The sequence below is a fragment of the Salmo trutta genome, chromosome 21 (genome assembly GCF_901001165.1).
Source record: "Salmo trutta chromosome 21, fSalTru1.1, whole genome shotgun sequence".
Taxonomy (NCBI): Eukaryota; Metazoa; Chordata; class Actinopteri; order Salmoniformes; family Salmonidae; genus Salmo; species Salmo trutta.
Window position 1 is genome coordinate 23,530,667 of NC_042977.1, and position 16,581 is coordinate 23,547,247.

The 16,581-nt window shown below is 42.7% G+C and overlaps 1 protein-coding gene across 1 annotated transcript in view; it reads right to left on the reverse strand.

Annotated features, from left to right (window-relative positions):
* LOC115156992 (pappalysin-2-like) overlaps nucleotides 1-16,581 on the reverse strand; it is a 72,652-nt gene that overhangs the window by 18,967 nt on the left and 37,104 nt on the right. Inside the window, exons 10-17 of the mRNA XM_029704816.1 lie at nucleotides 10,647-10,775; nucleotides 9,969-10,054; nucleotides 7,654-7,850; nucleotides 7,403-7,522; nucleotides 6,954-7,089; nucleotides 6,406-6,580; nucleotides 5,847-6,018; nucleotides 5,167-5,344 (exon numbers count right to left, since the gene is read on the reverse strand). Coding sequence (XP_029560676.1) covers nucleotides 5,167-5,344; nucleotides 5,847-6,018; nucleotides 6,406-6,580; nucleotides 6,954-7,089; nucleotides 7,403-7,522; nucleotides 7,654-7,850; nucleotides 9,969-10,054; nucleotides 10,647-10,775 — 1,193 coding nt within the window. The remainder of the gene's footprint in view (nucleotides 1-5,166; nucleotides 5,345-5,846; nucleotides 6,019-6,405; nucleotides 6,581-6,953; nucleotides 7,090-7,402; nucleotides 7,523-7,653; nucleotides 7,851-9,968; nucleotides 10,055-10,646; nucleotides 10,776-16,581) is intronic.

The following is a 16,581-nucleotide window of genomic DNA, read 5'->3' on the forward strand; positions in this document are numbered from 1 at the left end:
CATGATGCTGACACCCCCGTGCTTCACGGTTGGGATGGTGTTCTTTGGCTTGCAAGCCTCACTCTTTTTCCTCCAAACATAACGATGGTCATTATGGCCAAACAGTTCTATTTTTGTTTCATCAGACCAGAGGACATTTCTCCAAAATGTATGATCTTTGTCCCCATGTGCAGTTGCAAACTGTAGTCTGGCTTTTTTAAGGCGGTTTTGGAGCAGTGGCATCTTCCTTGCTGAGCGGCCTTTCAGGTTATGTCGATATAGGACTCGTTTTACTGTGGATATAGATACTTTTGTACCTGTTTCCTTACCACAAGGTCCTTTGCTGTTGTTCTGGGATTGATTTGCACTTTTCGCACCAAAGTACATCGTCTCTACGAGACAGAACACGTTTCCGTCCTGAGCGGTATGGCGGCTGCGTGGCCCCATGGTGTTAATACTTGCGTACTATTGTTTGTACAGATGAACGTGGTACCTTCAGGCATTTGGAAATTGCTCCCAAGGATGAACCAGACTTGTGGAGGTCTACAATGTTTTTTTCTGAGGTTTTGGCTGATTTCCTCATGATGTCAAGCAAAGAGGCACTGAGTTGGAAGGTAGGCCTTCAAATACATCCACAGGTACACCTCCAATTGACTCAAATGATGTCAATTAGCCTATCAGAAGCTTCTAAAGCCATGATAATTTTCTGGAATTTTCCAAGCTGCTTAAAGGCACAGTCAACTTAGTGTATGTAAACTTCTGACCCACTGGAATTGTGATACAGTGAATTATATCTGAAATTATCTGTCTGTAAACAATTGTTGGAAAAATTACTTGTGTCATGCACAAAGTAGATGTCCTAACCGACTTGCCAAAACTATAGTTTGTTAACAAGAAATTTGTGGAGTGGTTGAAAAACTAGTTTTAATGACGCCAACCTAAGTGTATGTAAACTTCCGACTTCAACTATATATCATTCCTGTAAGACAAGAAATGAAGGCATGGAACAGAGCTGCACTTTTATAATGGCTGTGTTCCTATGGGAATTTGTGCATGTTTAGAGTGCCACCATTAGGAAAAAGAAATGAAGAAAAAAATACATTGTACAAAATTAAATAAAATACTTTTAGAATGGTAATTGGTGACATACTTTATTTCAAACCCAGACTTTCAAACCCAGCTATTCCCTAACACGGAGACAGTTTGTGAAACGAAACCCCCAAGTCATGTTTTTTTCATTTTAGAATCAATCTTTTTTTGAAAATGTTTCCCCTGCTGTTGCTCTGGCTCTGTAATAGTCACGGTGTTGCTGTACAACTGTATCACAATTCCATGGTTCTTACCTTTCTAACAGTACTATGCATGTGTTTGTAGGACTTATAGTTTTAAAATCAAAACATATCTAATAAAGGTAGTTTACAATTTAACCCTTGCGTCGTCTCATTCTGTATACTCCCTTGTCCTAAGGGTAAAAAATGACCCACCTTCACTAAACCCCTAAAATAAAGCAGCTTAATTGAATTTTAAACCCCAAATATATTTTGCATGAAGAAACAATCTGTCATTCATCACAAACGTTGTGAATATCTGGGTTTTCCATCTGCGTTTAATCAGTGGATACCACTCGTTTTTATTACAACACACCTGTCATAATTTTTTTTTTTACTAACGTAGAGGTTTATTATTATTATTGCTAAAGGTACTGCATAGGCGTAAGCAATTCTTTTAGCAAGAGATAGCACTTGTATAACCTAAGAAAGTAGCAGAAATGTGCAGAAAGTAGTTTTGAATACATTTTATTGAAGGGAACAATAACAGTCTTGAACTTTTTTAGCAACATAGTGATATATTCTTATATACTCTACAATGAGGAATTCAACTACAAAATAATAGTCTTCTCCAATTTTTAGAACCATTGCCCAAACCCACAAGTTGTATAAACAACAATAATAAATAAGAATAAAATAAGATAGATACAAAACAAAAACGTGAAGAACATAAATCAATCAACTCTAATTAGCACATGTAGGACAGTATGCAAGTGTGTGTGCATGGACTTTGCAGATGTATTTCTCACATGTGCAGCACATAGTATTTTTTTTACAGTCCTTCTTTGGGGGGCAGAATTGGCATCTCCTCCTCTTTCCTGCCCCAGCTGCAGCCTCATGTGGATCAGGACAAGATTCAGCCCCCTGAACAGCTTTCACAAGTGCTGCAGAGGCTGTTGTGTGGGGGTGGTGCTCCCTTCTTTGAATGTGTGGGGTTACAAGTGCCTTTCCCAGCTGTTCCAGGAACACCGTCCTCTTGTTCCGCTTATCAGGCATCCAGGTAGGGTTGATCTTGTTCCATATCACGAAGGCATTGCATGAGGACACATCAATGATGTTATGGAAGATGACCAGTGGCCAGCGGGCAGTCATCCTCCTGCAGCTGTAAGTTCCAATCACCTTGTCCAGGTTGTCCATGCCTCCTTTGTTGTGGTTGTAGTCCAGGATGATGGCTGGCTTCCTGTCCTCACGATCACAGCCGTTTTGTGCAGTGTGTTTAGGAGGACCACATTCTTGATCCTCTTTGGGAGATAAGAAACTAGAGTGGTGGTAGGGGGTGAAGGTAAACTTTGATGAGAAGGCCTCTCTCCCCCTTGTTGCGAGGAGCGCAGGTGCCAACCATGGTGATCTTCCTATTCAAGAGCTGCTGGCTGAGTTCAATCAGTAGCACGCATAATCTCAATTTGTCGTTGTTGTTTTTGTAGTGTGTAAATTATCTTATAACTGCTGGGTCAAAAATGACCCTCAGACAATCTTTGTACCCTGGTGGTGTAGAGCTTTCATGGAAATATGAACAAAGGCGATGTTTCACTTTTTCTAATGTTGGGGTCACTAGGAAAAGTAATCAAATTTCAAGTTGAAAACATTGAGTTTAAGGGGTTTTCTCTGCTGTTAAACATATTGGCGGGTCATCTTTGACCTTTAAGACAACACAAGGGTTAAGTGTCGCTTATAAAATGCCACCAGAGGGCCTCAGAGTTTAACAGGAAAAGTTTCACCGTATTAAAATGAGAGTTCAGCTCACGTAACAGGGTTGACATTAAAATGAGGGAGAGGTTGTTTTTTTACTTTAAAATGAATCACTAATAACATTAAATAAATAATCATCTTCAGAAATGACTTTGGGGTTAAGTGGGTTAAAATCTTCCTAGAAGTCACAGAGGATGCACAGATGTATTGAATTGTCCATGTGGTTTATATTAAAGGGCACTTCATTTAATATAACAGGCTTTAAAAAATGCAATATTCGTGCACAATCTATACTTAAAATATCAAAGGCACTCATTTCGTGGAACGACCCATCTATCTATCTACCCCTTTTCCTTTCGGAAGAGAAAACGTTATGTTGTCAATAATAACTTTGGGTAGCGATCATGTGAGTGAATGATTTCAGAGTAAAACCCTATAGTAGAAGATAGAAGCCAGGGGTAAAACCCTGTAGTAGAAGATAGAAGCCAGGGGTAAAACCCTATAGTAGAAGATAGAAGCCAGGGGTAAAACCCTGTAGTAGAAGATAGAAGCCAGGGGTAAAACCCTGTAGTAGAAGATAGAAGCCAGGGGTAAAACCCTGTAGTAGAAGATAGAAGCCAGGGGTAAAACCCTATAGTAGAAGATAGAAGCCAGGGGTAAAACCCTGAAGTAGAAGATAGAAGCCAGGGGTAAAACCCTGTAGTAGAAGATAGAAGCCAGGGGTAAAACCCTGTAGTAGAAGATAGAAGCCAGGGGTAAAACCCTGTAGTAGAAGATAGAAGCCAGGGGTAAAACCCTGAAGTAGAAGATAGAAGCCAGGGGTAAAACCCTATAGTAGAAGATAGAAGCCAGGGGTAAAACCCTATAGTAGAAGATAGAAGCCAGGGATAAAACCCTATAGTAGAAGATAGAAGCCAGGGGTAAAACCCTGTAGTAGAAGATAGAAGCCAGGGGTAAAACCCTGTAGTAGAAGATAGAAGCCAGGGGTAAAACCCTATAGTAGAAGATAGAAGCCAGGGGTAAAACCCTGTAGTAGAAGATAGAAGCCAGGGGTAAAACCCTGTAGTAGAAGATAGAAGCCAGGGGTAAAACCCTATAGTAGAAGATAGAAGCCAGGGGTAAAACCCTGTAGTAGAAGATAGAAGCCAGGGGTAAAACCCTGTAGTAGAAGATAGAAGCCAGGGGTAAAACCCTGTAGTAGAAGATAGAAGCCAGGGGTAAAACCCTATAGTAGAAGATAGAAGCCAGGGGTAAAACCCTGTAGTAGAAGATAGAAGCCAGGGGTAAAACCCTGTAGTAGAAGATAGAAGCCAGGGGTAAAACCCTGTAGTAGAAGATAGAAGCCAGGGGTAAAACCCTGTAGTAGAAGATAGAAGCCAGGGGTAAAACCCTATAGTAGAAGATAGAAGCCAGGGGTAAAACCCTGTAGTAGAAGATAGAAGCCAGGGGTAAAACCCTGTAGTAGAAGATAGAAGCCAGGGGTAAAACCCTATAGTAGAAGATAGAAGCCAGGGGTAAAACCCTGTAGTAGAAGATAGAAGCCAGGGGCCCTGAGGTACAGTAAATGAAATGGCAGGCGGGCTCTAAGCCAGCATGTTCTTACCAGCGTGAGCCCCACTTGGCCCTGCTGGCGACTCCAGAGTTAGAAGCCCTCTCTTGTTTGCCTTATTTCCTCTCTTCACCTGTCACCTGCTACTTTCCTATTTACACAGAGCCTAAAGGCATCTGTCCACTGGAAGCCGACCAAGATCAACTGCCAAGCTGTTCAGTTCAGTCCCATTCCCAGGGCCGGCAGAGCAGCCTTGCCTTACAACAACTGCTAATAGGTTAAAGCAGAGCAACACAGACGCACTCCAACGCCATGATGCCACACCAGGCTAGACTCCAAGCCCCTCTGTGCACCCAACCAACATGAGGTAATAGACTGAGACTCCTCAGGTGAACTAGAAAACAGCAATAACAGCCTCATGGTCAAGCTAATTTATTTTCCACTCTGAGAAAATGTTAGATTGGGCCAATCATTTTGTGTAAATGACTGAATGAATATCAAATTCCCACTTCATTAAAATGATAAATGGACCTATAATCATGTAAACCTATAAACTGTTATGAATACAACACACTGTATGTCAATTTGTATAATTACAACTGTACTGTTAATCATACATACCCTGGAGTATGGCGGGGGGGTTGCAGGTGAAAGAGCACTGTTTGCCAAATGTTGTGCCCCAGGGGCAGCTGAAGACAGCAAAGTAGACATGAGACTGGTCAGGGGGGCCACAGTCGATTGGCTGACAGCTCACAACACGGTCCCATGCTCCATGTACACACTGAAGCTCCGTTTCTCGCTTTCAATTGAAAATGAATAAATAAACATTACAGTCATGATGTGCTATGGCATACTACTACAGTAATATAAATATCTACTACTGCTGCTACTTGAAGTAGTTCCTATATTTCGACAGTCATAGTAGGCTAGTACTATTTCATGTTACTTTCACAATGCTCTCAAATTCAATGTTAATGTGTAGGGGGATAAAGTGGAGGGGGCATATAATATATATGATTTCTATAATGCTCTGAATTGTTTAAATAGAGTGAGGTTCTAGGGTTGTCAACCTAGTCTTGTGCTTACCTGATGGGGTAAAACCCTAGTCTAATCCTAGTGTTGTGCTTACCTGATGGGGTAAAACCCTAGTCTAATCCTAGTGTTGTGCTTACCTGATGGGGTAAAACCCTAGTCTAATCCTAGTGTTGTGCTTACCTGATGGGGTAAAACCCTAGTCTAATCCTAGTGCTGTGCTTACCTGATGGGGTAAAACCCTAGTCTAATCCTAGTGTTGTGCTTACCTGAAAGGGTGGATGGCCCTTGCCACTGAGCACAGTGAGGGTAAAACCTTGATGACAGTGGACAGTGCAGTGAGAGGACTCAGTCCTCTCTGTCCCGGGGCTGCAGGTGACAGAGGCATGCTCCAGCTGAGGAGGACTGCATGTGTCCATCTGGCAGGGCCGTCGTGAACAGCTGGGCCACCATAATCACACACACACACACACACACACACACACACACACACACACACACACACACACACACACACACGCGCACACACACACACACACACACACACACAGAGGGAGAGGAGAAACGGAGGGAAAGGTACGAGTTTAGCAATATTCTTAGAATATTGTTGATTTTTTCAATCTTCAACAGATAGGGTAACACATATCACACTCTTTGTGTGTGTGTGTGTGTGTTTGCACGGCTATGTTACTTGTTGTGTATGTCTGTGTGTATGCCTGAATGACTGTATGTGTATGTCTGTGTGTGCACATGTGTGTGCCTGTACATGTACATATGTGCGCGTGTGTGTGCATGTGGAAGTCCTAGGAGACCCCACCCTCAGCGCACCTAGTGAGGGCAAAGGCGCTGAAGTGACATGATGTGCGCAGAGCGACTCCCGTCACGGCAACGAAGGGCGAGGAGAAGTTGAGGATGACAGCGGTAGTCAGGAAGAAGGGTTGACTCAGGTTGTGTGTAACGTTCACCACCAAGGGATTCTGTTGGCACGACAGCTCAAAGGAACCTAAGGACAGACACAGGCCCTTTTTCAATGAATCTTTGCTCAATTCCTCATCTTCTCCAAACATATTGAACAAGAAGGTCCAAGGGGAGGGACCTTGGACCTTATCCTCAACTACAGTTGAGAAGGAGGCGAGGAATTTGCGAAAAGAGGAACTGAGATGGAGCCCCAGACAGGAATAAGACATATATGCTTACTCACTACACTTTAAATATCACATGGCCATCACTGTAACCAGCCATCATAACTTGTCCCTAGTCATAACCCTATCTCTACATATGTGTGAAGACATCTTGGCATGGAAAATGTTTATTCAAACAGTCAGTCAGCTCTTTTGTCTGTCAAGACGAACATCGTCGGTAGTTCAAGTTCATACCCAAGGAGTGGTTTCTGCCACCAGTATCACACAGTTGGATGAAGACTGTTTTCCTGCACTGCTCTCCAGGCCAGGCACCGTCTGAGGCCAGATAGATGATGACAGACGTGGCGACTCCAGGTTGCGCAAATCCCACCTGGGACAACAATTACAGGTTTTATGACAACAACCCACTGAGTTCAACTTAATAATAATCAGTTCCTGAATGTTCCCCACTTCAATGGTAATTAGATTGCACGGTAATGATACCGGGGAAAATATGACAACAGAAACAACAGAAACTGTGACAAACATGGCATGACAAATTGGGAGAAAGAACATAACAAAGGACTGTTGGAATATTCCCTTGGAGGGTCAAATAGTGTGTGGGCTATTGTCAAAAGTAGTGCACTGTAAAGGGAATAGGGTTCCACATGCATGCTCTGTGGTGGACTAGTGGACTGGAGTACCTTTAGCCATACTGTATCTTCCTCGCCATAGTGGGTCTGAGTGTATGACTGGGCCGTGCATGGAAACCATATGTCAAGTGACGGCTTCTCATTCATCTCCAGGTACTGGGGCTTGCATAGCTTTAAAACAAGGAGAATCATGCAACAATTATTTAAAACCTTCATAACAACACTCAATATAGTCACATTTACAGAACAATAACAATTGTATCCAGGAGGTGAAGGACAGGGCAGAGGTAAAGCACTGCTACCTTGCTAAGTGAGGGCTCTCCGGTGGCTCCCAGGACAGGGCAGCTGCTTTGATCCTGATAGGAAGCTGCTGCGGTTGAAGCCCACTGGTCACTGTACCCATGAGGGGTGAAGTAACCACAGTCCTGTACGCTGGAGCCCCTCTCAAACACCTCACACACACCATCACCCTCAAACACGTAGCACAGGCTGGGTTCATCTAGGGGAACCAATGGAGGCAAAGGTATGTGGTGAACAAGGGTGTGTCCCAAACGACACCCTATTCCCTTTACAGGGCACTACTTTTGACCAGGACCCATAGGGCTCTGGTCCAAAGTAGTGCACTATATAGGGAATAGGGTGCCATTTGAGAATAACCCAATCTGGTGGGGGGATTGCATTTTATAACAATAAGTAGATGATGTCATAAGAAAACATTACCTAACTGGAAATATGTGCTTTAATAATAAAGATGTCTGACAAAGGTTCAAACAGAGAGAATAAAAAAGCAAAACATCATGTAATACACAAAATATTCATAATGAGTGGGCTTGATGTGCATAACATCAGAGGCTGGACTTGGCCCTGTCTGTTAGTTACAGACAGCTGCATGGGTAGGAGAGAGTTCAGTCACTGACAAGGTATTGAATTGGCATAATTAATCCAAGGAACTATGTCTCAAAGGTAAAGTCTAGACAATATGAAATCAAACCACATCATAGCAGGTTGTTTGGCCAATTGTGCGCTGACCATAATATACAGTATGTGTTTTTACTTCAGTTGTTTGTCACAGCAATATCACTCTCAGGATAATACTAGTTGATGTTCATGCTACAGATACATTGACTTCATGATCCATTCTGGTGTTGTAGGAGTTGTCAAGCATCAGAATATCCAAACATGGAAGCACATTTGTGCATGACTGAGTGAGAGTAAGACACTATCTTGAATGGTGAAATGATTCTGTTTTATAAGTGTTGCAATTTATAATCTGTTTTTGCAAAAGTTTTTTTTCCTGCTGGTCGTGTTTATTCCCTAAGAAAATATAACACTTTCAGTCACGGCATCTCTGAACCTTCATGGTGATGCTTTCTTTTTTCAATCTTGACGAAGTTGAGATTCTGTTGACGTCCTAGCTGAGTAATAGATTCACAAAATTCTGTGCCAAATGGCACCCTATTCCCTTTATAATGTACTACTTAAAAATATACATATTATGTGTATGTCATTAATTCTTGTCTTGTCCTTGTAAATCATTGATGATGCTTGAGATTATAAAACAATTTCCCAAAATGAGATTAATAAAGTAATACTCATGAGGCTCTGGTCAAAAGTAGTGCACTGTAACTGAATAAGGTGCCAATTGGGACATACACATTTACAGTATGTGAGAATAGAACATGTGAACACATTTGAGTTACTCAGTAACCATTAGGCCTATTATGATCTATATTGTGAGCCAAATGACACATTTTATATTAAGAAAACACATTGCTTTAACTAAGAGCATGATCATAAAGCATGATCATCACATTGTATATAGACTTATTTTTCTACTGTATTATTGACTGTATGTTTATTTTACTCCATGTGTAACTCTGTGTTGTTGTATGTGTCGAACTGCTTTGCTTTATCTTGGCCAGGTCGCAATTGTAAATGAGAACTTGTTCTCAACTTGCCTACCTGGTTAAATAAAGGTGAAATAAAAAAATAAATAAAGGAAAAGAACAAACGCATTCCCCAGTATGGTAGATGCATTTATAGGTGACACAAGAACACCACAAATGTGAGGTTGACATTTGCTGTTGTTACTGTGTGTGCAATGTCTACTTTAACCTTGCCAAGTCTCTGAATGAAAACCAGAGAAAAGGTAGTAGTGTGTCAGCTTGACAGCGTTGTTGTGTTGTGGAGATTAAAACAAGCTTGCTGCAGTAGTAAACTTACCTCAGGAAAGAAAAATACACTTCACATCTGTTGTTTGAGTCTGAGTTCATATGGATTCATTTTAAATTCTATTCGATTATTGTATGCATAATACGTAGTTTGGGTAAATTGAGATGTTTAAGCACAGACTGACTACAAATTAGTTTTGTGATATGAAATCAGTGCAAGGAGCTAATGTGTGTGATGAGTGATGACTCTTAACTTAAGTGTTAAGTTGTGACCTGTCTTGACTTACACTAGTGTTCAACTTTATAAAGGCATTTTGACCGAGTTTGAATTGAAACTTCTGCTTGCAATTACCATTTTGGTCTAGTTGGGCTTCTGTTGTGTTCAGTCCACAGACTGTAGACTGAGACAAGGATTAGGAGAGCAGTCTTGTCTGTTCTTCACTCACCATTGCAATTGAAGCCTGACTCCATGTGGCACTTCTTAGAGCAGCCATCACCATCCAACAGATTGCCATCATCACAGTCTTCTGTCCTACAGAGAGAGAGACAGCAAGGATCAGTTGTCTCTATAGGCCATACACTTTCATTACAACACACAAACATCCTTTGATTTCACTAAATTCTCCACCTAGAGAGACCAATATGTATGAGACCAATATGTACAGGTATGACCTATGTGAGTATCACAAGAGGCTGGTGAGAGGAGGATGGCTCATAATAATGGCTGGGATGAAGTGAATGGAAAGGTATCAAACGTGTTTGATACCATTCCATTGATTCTGTTCCAGCAATTACAATGAGCCCATCCTCCCCAATTAAGGTACCACTTGAATTGCACACTTGCTAACTTAATTAACCTGTCTATCCCTATCCCTGTCTCAAGTTTGAGGTTAGTGCTCATGATCTTCTAAGGGATTTTATATGACATCATGTCCTGTGTATTTGAAACTGTCTGTACAAGTGGTTGACTTGTTTACCATGATTACAATATCGCTGTGTGTCAATTAATAGTATGAATTGACGAATACATTATGTACATTTTCATTCTACTGATGGTGTTGTCTGCATTGGATGAGAGAAAAGATTACATATCTGTGACGTGAATACTGTGTAAACTGACTGACCCCTGGAGTAGTCCGTCACCGCAGTAGGCAGCTCCATGGATGTAGAGGAGAGGTGGGGAGAGCTCACTGAGGAGACCGTCTGCTTCCACCTGAACTCTGTACTGGTATTCCTTGTCCTTTACAATGTCGCTGTAGGAACACATCAAAACATTCAATATTCAAGTGTAAACATTGTTCAAATGACATTCTTGTCTCATGGAAATGTATTCCTTTACTAATACAGATATAATTGACATTTTGGATTATTTCCAGGTTGAATTGTTGCATAGATACAAAATTACCAAAAACTAAAAAAGTACTGTCAAACAACCATTTTGAACAACAAGGTTAGATGGACACTGCAAAGTGCACACACACAATACACAATAAAAAACAGATTGTTCTTGTCAGTGTTGGGGAGTAGTGAACTAAAATCAATCTAGGTAGTGTTTTCAGTAGCTCATTACTTTTTTTGCCATGTAGTGGTGTAGCTAACTACTGGAACTACACACTACTTTTTTTGCAACAAAATAAAATATAATATGGGTGAAGTAAGTGTACTTTGGCAAAGTAGTTTACAGAAGCTCATCATCTAAAGTTTCTACAATCATAATCGTTGCCTCAACTCTAAAGAGAGACATTTGACTGGTATGTCGTGGTAGGAACTGAACTGAGATAATTGAGTGCACTCACATTTTATTTTTATTGGGTACACAGTTTATTATAAACATTTTTACTGTTTTGTACAGAACTGTATTGTTGTGAATGGATGGCCATTGCAGTTGTGATACCACATCTCCGGATTCCTATCGCAAGCTCTGAACCTTTACACCGGATCATCGCAGCTAGCTAGCTGCAATCCGAGCGACTACTCCTGGCTAACATCCTTGTCCCGAAGCAAGCAACAGTTAGCCTTGAGCTAGACGCGAACTAGGCCCATCTCACACCAGCCAATTCTTGGGCTACAATACCTCTTTTGCCAATTGGCCTGGACCCTTTACTGCAGACACGGAGCCCCGCCGATCCATCATGACTGGTCTGCCCACGTAAACGTCTGAGGTGGTTTCAACAGGCTCTTCCGTTGCGACGTCGCCGGAGGCCAATCTGCTAGCCCCGGCCCGCTAGCTGTCTGAATCGCCGTGTCTCCAGCTCGCCTAGCGTAGTTGCGACTACTGAATCGGCTCCCTGACTCATCTATTGCTACTCATTGGACCCTATGATCACTCGGCTACACATGCGTCTCCCTAATGTCAATATGCCTTGTCTATTGCTATTTTGGTTAGTGATTATTGTCTTATTTCACTGTCGAGCCCCCAGCCCTGCCCAATATGCCTTAGATAGCCCTTTTGTTCCACCCCCACACATGCGGTGACCTCACCTGGCTTAACTGGTGCCTCGAGAGTCAAAACCTCTCTCATCATCACTCAATGCCTAGGTTTACCTCCACTGCACTCACATCCTACCATACCCTTGTCTGTACATTATGCCTTGAATCTATTCTTCCACGCCCAGAAATCTTCTCCTTTTACTCTCTGTGCCGAACACGCTAGACGACCAGTTCTTATAGCCTTTAGCCATACCCTTATCCTACTCCTCCTCTGTTCCTCTGGTGATGTAGAGTTTAATCCAGGCCATGCAGTGCCTAGCTCCACTCCCATTCCCCAGGCGCTCTCATTTGTTGACTTCTGTAACTGTAAAAGCCTTGGTTTCATGCATGTTAACATTAGAAGCCTCCTCCCTAAGTTTGTTTTAGTCACTGCTTTAGCACACTCCGCCAACCCGGATGTCCTAGCCGTGTCTGAATCCTGGCTTAGGAAGGCCATCAAAAATTCTGAAAATTCCATCCCCAACTACATTTTCCGACAAGATAGAACTGCCAAAGGTGGCGAAGTTGCAATCTACTGCAGAGATAGCCTGCAGCGTTCTGTCATACTATCCAGGTCTGTGCCCAAACAATTCAAGCTTCTACTTTTAAAAATCCACCTTCCAAGAAACAAGTCTCTCACCGTTGCCGCTTGTTATAGACCCCCCCTCAGCCCCCAGCTGTGCCCTGGCCACCATATGTGAATTGATTGCCCCCCATTTATCTTCAGAGTTCGTACTGTTAGGTGACCTACACTGGGATATGCTTAACACCTCGGCCATCTTACAATCTAAGCTAGATGCCCTCAATCTCACACAAATTATCAAGGAACCTACCAGGTACAACTATAAATCCGTAACCATGGGCACCCTCTTGGAGGAAAAAGGGTGAAGCTTGGAAGCCGAAGAACACCATCCCAACCGTTAAGCATGGGGGTGGCAGCATCATGTTGTGGGGGTGCTTTGCTGCAGGAGGGACTGGTGCGCTTCACAAAATAGATGGCATCATGAGGCAGGAAAATTATGTGGAAATATTGAAGCAACATCTCAAGACATCAGTCAGGAAGTTAAAGCTTGGTCGCATATGGGTCTTCCAAATGGACAGTGACCCCAATAAAACTTCCAAAGTTGTGGCAAAATGGCTTAAGGACAACAAAGTCAAGGTATTGGAGTGACAATCAGAAAGCCCTGAACTCAATCCTATAGAAAATTTGTGGGCAGAATTTTAAGGCAATGCTACCAAATACGAATTGAGTGTATGTAAACTTCTGACCCACTAGGAATGTGATGAAAGAAATAAAAGCTGAAATAAATAATTCTCTCTATTATTCTGACATTTCACATTCTTAAAATAAAGTGGTGATCCTAACTGACCTAAGACAGGGAATTTTTACTAGGATTAAATGTCAGGAATTGAGAAAAACTGAGTTTAAATGTATTTGGCTAAGGTGTATGTAAACTTCCGACTTCAACCGTACATTATGAAAACTGGAGGGAGAGATATCTATTGAACCGTGATCCACTGTAACCTGATCCTCACAGGCCAGTCATGACACCTTTGTTTCCCGCACAGCTGGCCTACCTGTTGCTTCTGGCCGAGATGACCTAAAGCAATGCCGGCGATGACAAAGAAGAGGAAGGAAAAGGGACACCAAGCTTGGCTGAAAAGACAGGCTACATGGCCTCTTCTTCCTAGTATCCTGATGGCTAATGTCAAATCACTGAAAAATAAACTTTGTGATCTCAGAGCAAGGCGTCAATCGCAGAGGGACATCAGGGAATGCTGTGTCTTTGATTTTACTGAGACGTGCCTTAGGGACAATACACTCAATTTCTGATAAGAGTCGGGGGTGGGGGGGGGGGGGGTGTATGTTTCCTCATAAACAATTGTACCGAAGTTGAAAACATCGCAAGCTCCTGTTCACCCGACCTGGAGTTTCTGATGCTAAAATGCTGACCCCACTATTTGCAGATGGAATTCACATGTGTTTTTATAACGACTGTGTACATACCGCCACAAGCAAACACCAATGTGGCACTCAACGAACTGTACAAGATCATTAGCCAGCAATAATCCTCTCACCCAGAGGCAGTCTTTATTGTCGAGGGTGACGTTAACCAAGCCCGTCTAAAACAAATTTCCCCAAATATCACCAGCAGGCTATCCTTCCCCACAAGAGGATCCACCGTGCTTAACCACATATACACAAACATCCAAGATGTGTACAAAGCCATCCCCTCCCCCACTTCGGCCAATCAGATAGATTTTCTCTGTTCCTACTCCCCGCTTACAAGCAGTAACTCAAGAGGGAGCCACCAACAAAGAGAACAGTGTGGCGCTGGACAGAGGAGGCAGACTCAATGCTGCTGTATTGTTTTGAGAATACTGATATGTCCAAAGATTCATCCACTCAGGACTCATCCATCAACATTCAGGAATATATATCGTCAGTCACAGGCTTCATTAGGAAATGTGTTGATGAGGTTGCACCCACAATAACAATCCAGACATACCCCAACCAAAAACCCTAGCTGAACAATACTGAGAGCCCATACTGCAGCATTCAATGTCAGCAGACTGTACCCCGATGACTCAGTGGTGCAGGATACATACAAGGCAAGCCGGTACGGGCTCCGCAAATCCATTAGGGATGCAATAAGACAATACAGACTTAAACTTGAATTGATGTTTGACAACTCAGACTTGCGTCACATGTGGCAAGGACTACAGACTATCACAGACTAAAAAGGAAAATCCAGCTGTGCGGTGCCCACCGAAGCCTCCCAGGCATCCCTGCGACCTCACAGTGTGTGCTGACCAGCTGGTGGGCGTCTTCTCTGACATTTTCAACATGTCCCTGTCCCAGGCTGTAGTCCGCACCTGCTTTAAAGATACCACCATCGTCCCAGTGGCCAAGAAAAACAAGGTGACATGGCTAAATGACTATCACCCCGTCGCGCTCACCCCGGTCATCATGAAGTGCTTCAAGTGGCTGGTCATGGCCCACAGATCCACGGAAGCTTCCATTTCCACATTATTCACACGGCTGCAATACATCTGAACAAGAGGAACACCTATGTGGGAATGCTGTCCATTGACTACAGTTCAACACTATTGTTCCCTCCAACCTCGACACCAAGCTCAAAGCCCTGGATCTGGACACCACCGTCTGCAACTGGATCCTGGACTTCCTGACGGGCAGACCACAGGCTGTGAGGATTGTCAACAACACCTCCTCCACACTGACACTTAACCTTTCTGGCGCAGGCATTCCGCTAGCGACCAGACCTCGACAATATCCGGTGAAATTGCAGAGCGCGAAATTCAAATTACAGAAATAGTAATATTTAACATTCATGAAAATACAAGTGTCATACATCAGAAAAAAGCTTAACTACTTGTTAATCCAGCCGCAGTGTCAGATTTCAAAAAGGCATTACGGCGAAAGCACACCATGCGATTATCTGAGGACAGCGCCCCGCACACAAAAGCATTTTTCAACCAGGCAGGTGCGCCACGAAAGTCAGAAATAGCGATAAAATAAATGCCTTACCTTTGAAGATCTACTTCTGTTGGCACTCCAAAAGGTCCCAGCTACATCACAAATGGTCCTTTTGTTCGATAAAGTCCTTCTTTATATCCCCAAAAACTCAGTTTAGCTGGCGTGTTTCATTCAATAATCCACCGGTTTCCCTCCTTCAAAATGCATACAAAATTAATCCCAAACGTTAGCAATAAACTTCTCCAAACAAGTCAAACAACGTTTATAATCAAACCTCAGGTCCCCTAATACGGGTCTCGTGTGGCTCAGAGCATGGTGTTTGCAATGCCAGGGTTGTGGGTTCGATTCCCACGGGGGACCCGTACGGGGAAAAAATGTATGAAATGTATGCATTCACTACTGTAAGTTGCTCTGGATAAGAGCGTCTGCTAAATGATTAAAATGTAAAATGTAAATAAACGATCAAATTTAAGATGGAGAATCGTTATTGTCTTTACCGGAGATAAAAAAAGAACACGCTCTCATCCACGCGCATGAAAACACCACAGCCAAAATGGGAGCCACAAAACTACAAATTCTAGATCATTTTTCCAAAAACAAGCCTGAAACTCTTTCTAAAGACTGTTGACATCTAGTGGAAGCCCTAGGAACTGCAATCTGGGAGGTTTTCCCTTCATATTAAACATGACAGCCCATTGGAAACAGTGGTGGGCTGAATTTTTCTTTTTCTGGATGGTTTGTCCTCGGGTTTTTGCCTGCCATATCAGTTCTGTTATACTCACAGACATTATTAACAGTTTTAGAAACTTTAGTGTTTTCTATCCAAATCTACCAATTATATGCATATCCTAGCTTCTGGGCCTGAGTAACAGGCAGTTTACTTTGGGCACGCTTTCCATCCAGATGTCAAAATACTGCCCCCTAGCCCAAAGAGGTTTTAACACAGGGCCCCCCCAGGGGTGTGTCCTCAGTCCTCTGTCGTACTCCCTGTTCACCCAAGACTGCGTGGCTTTGCACAACACCAACTTCATTTTCAAGTTTGCTGAGGACACCATGGTTGTAGGCCTGATAACCAACAAAGACGAGTCAGG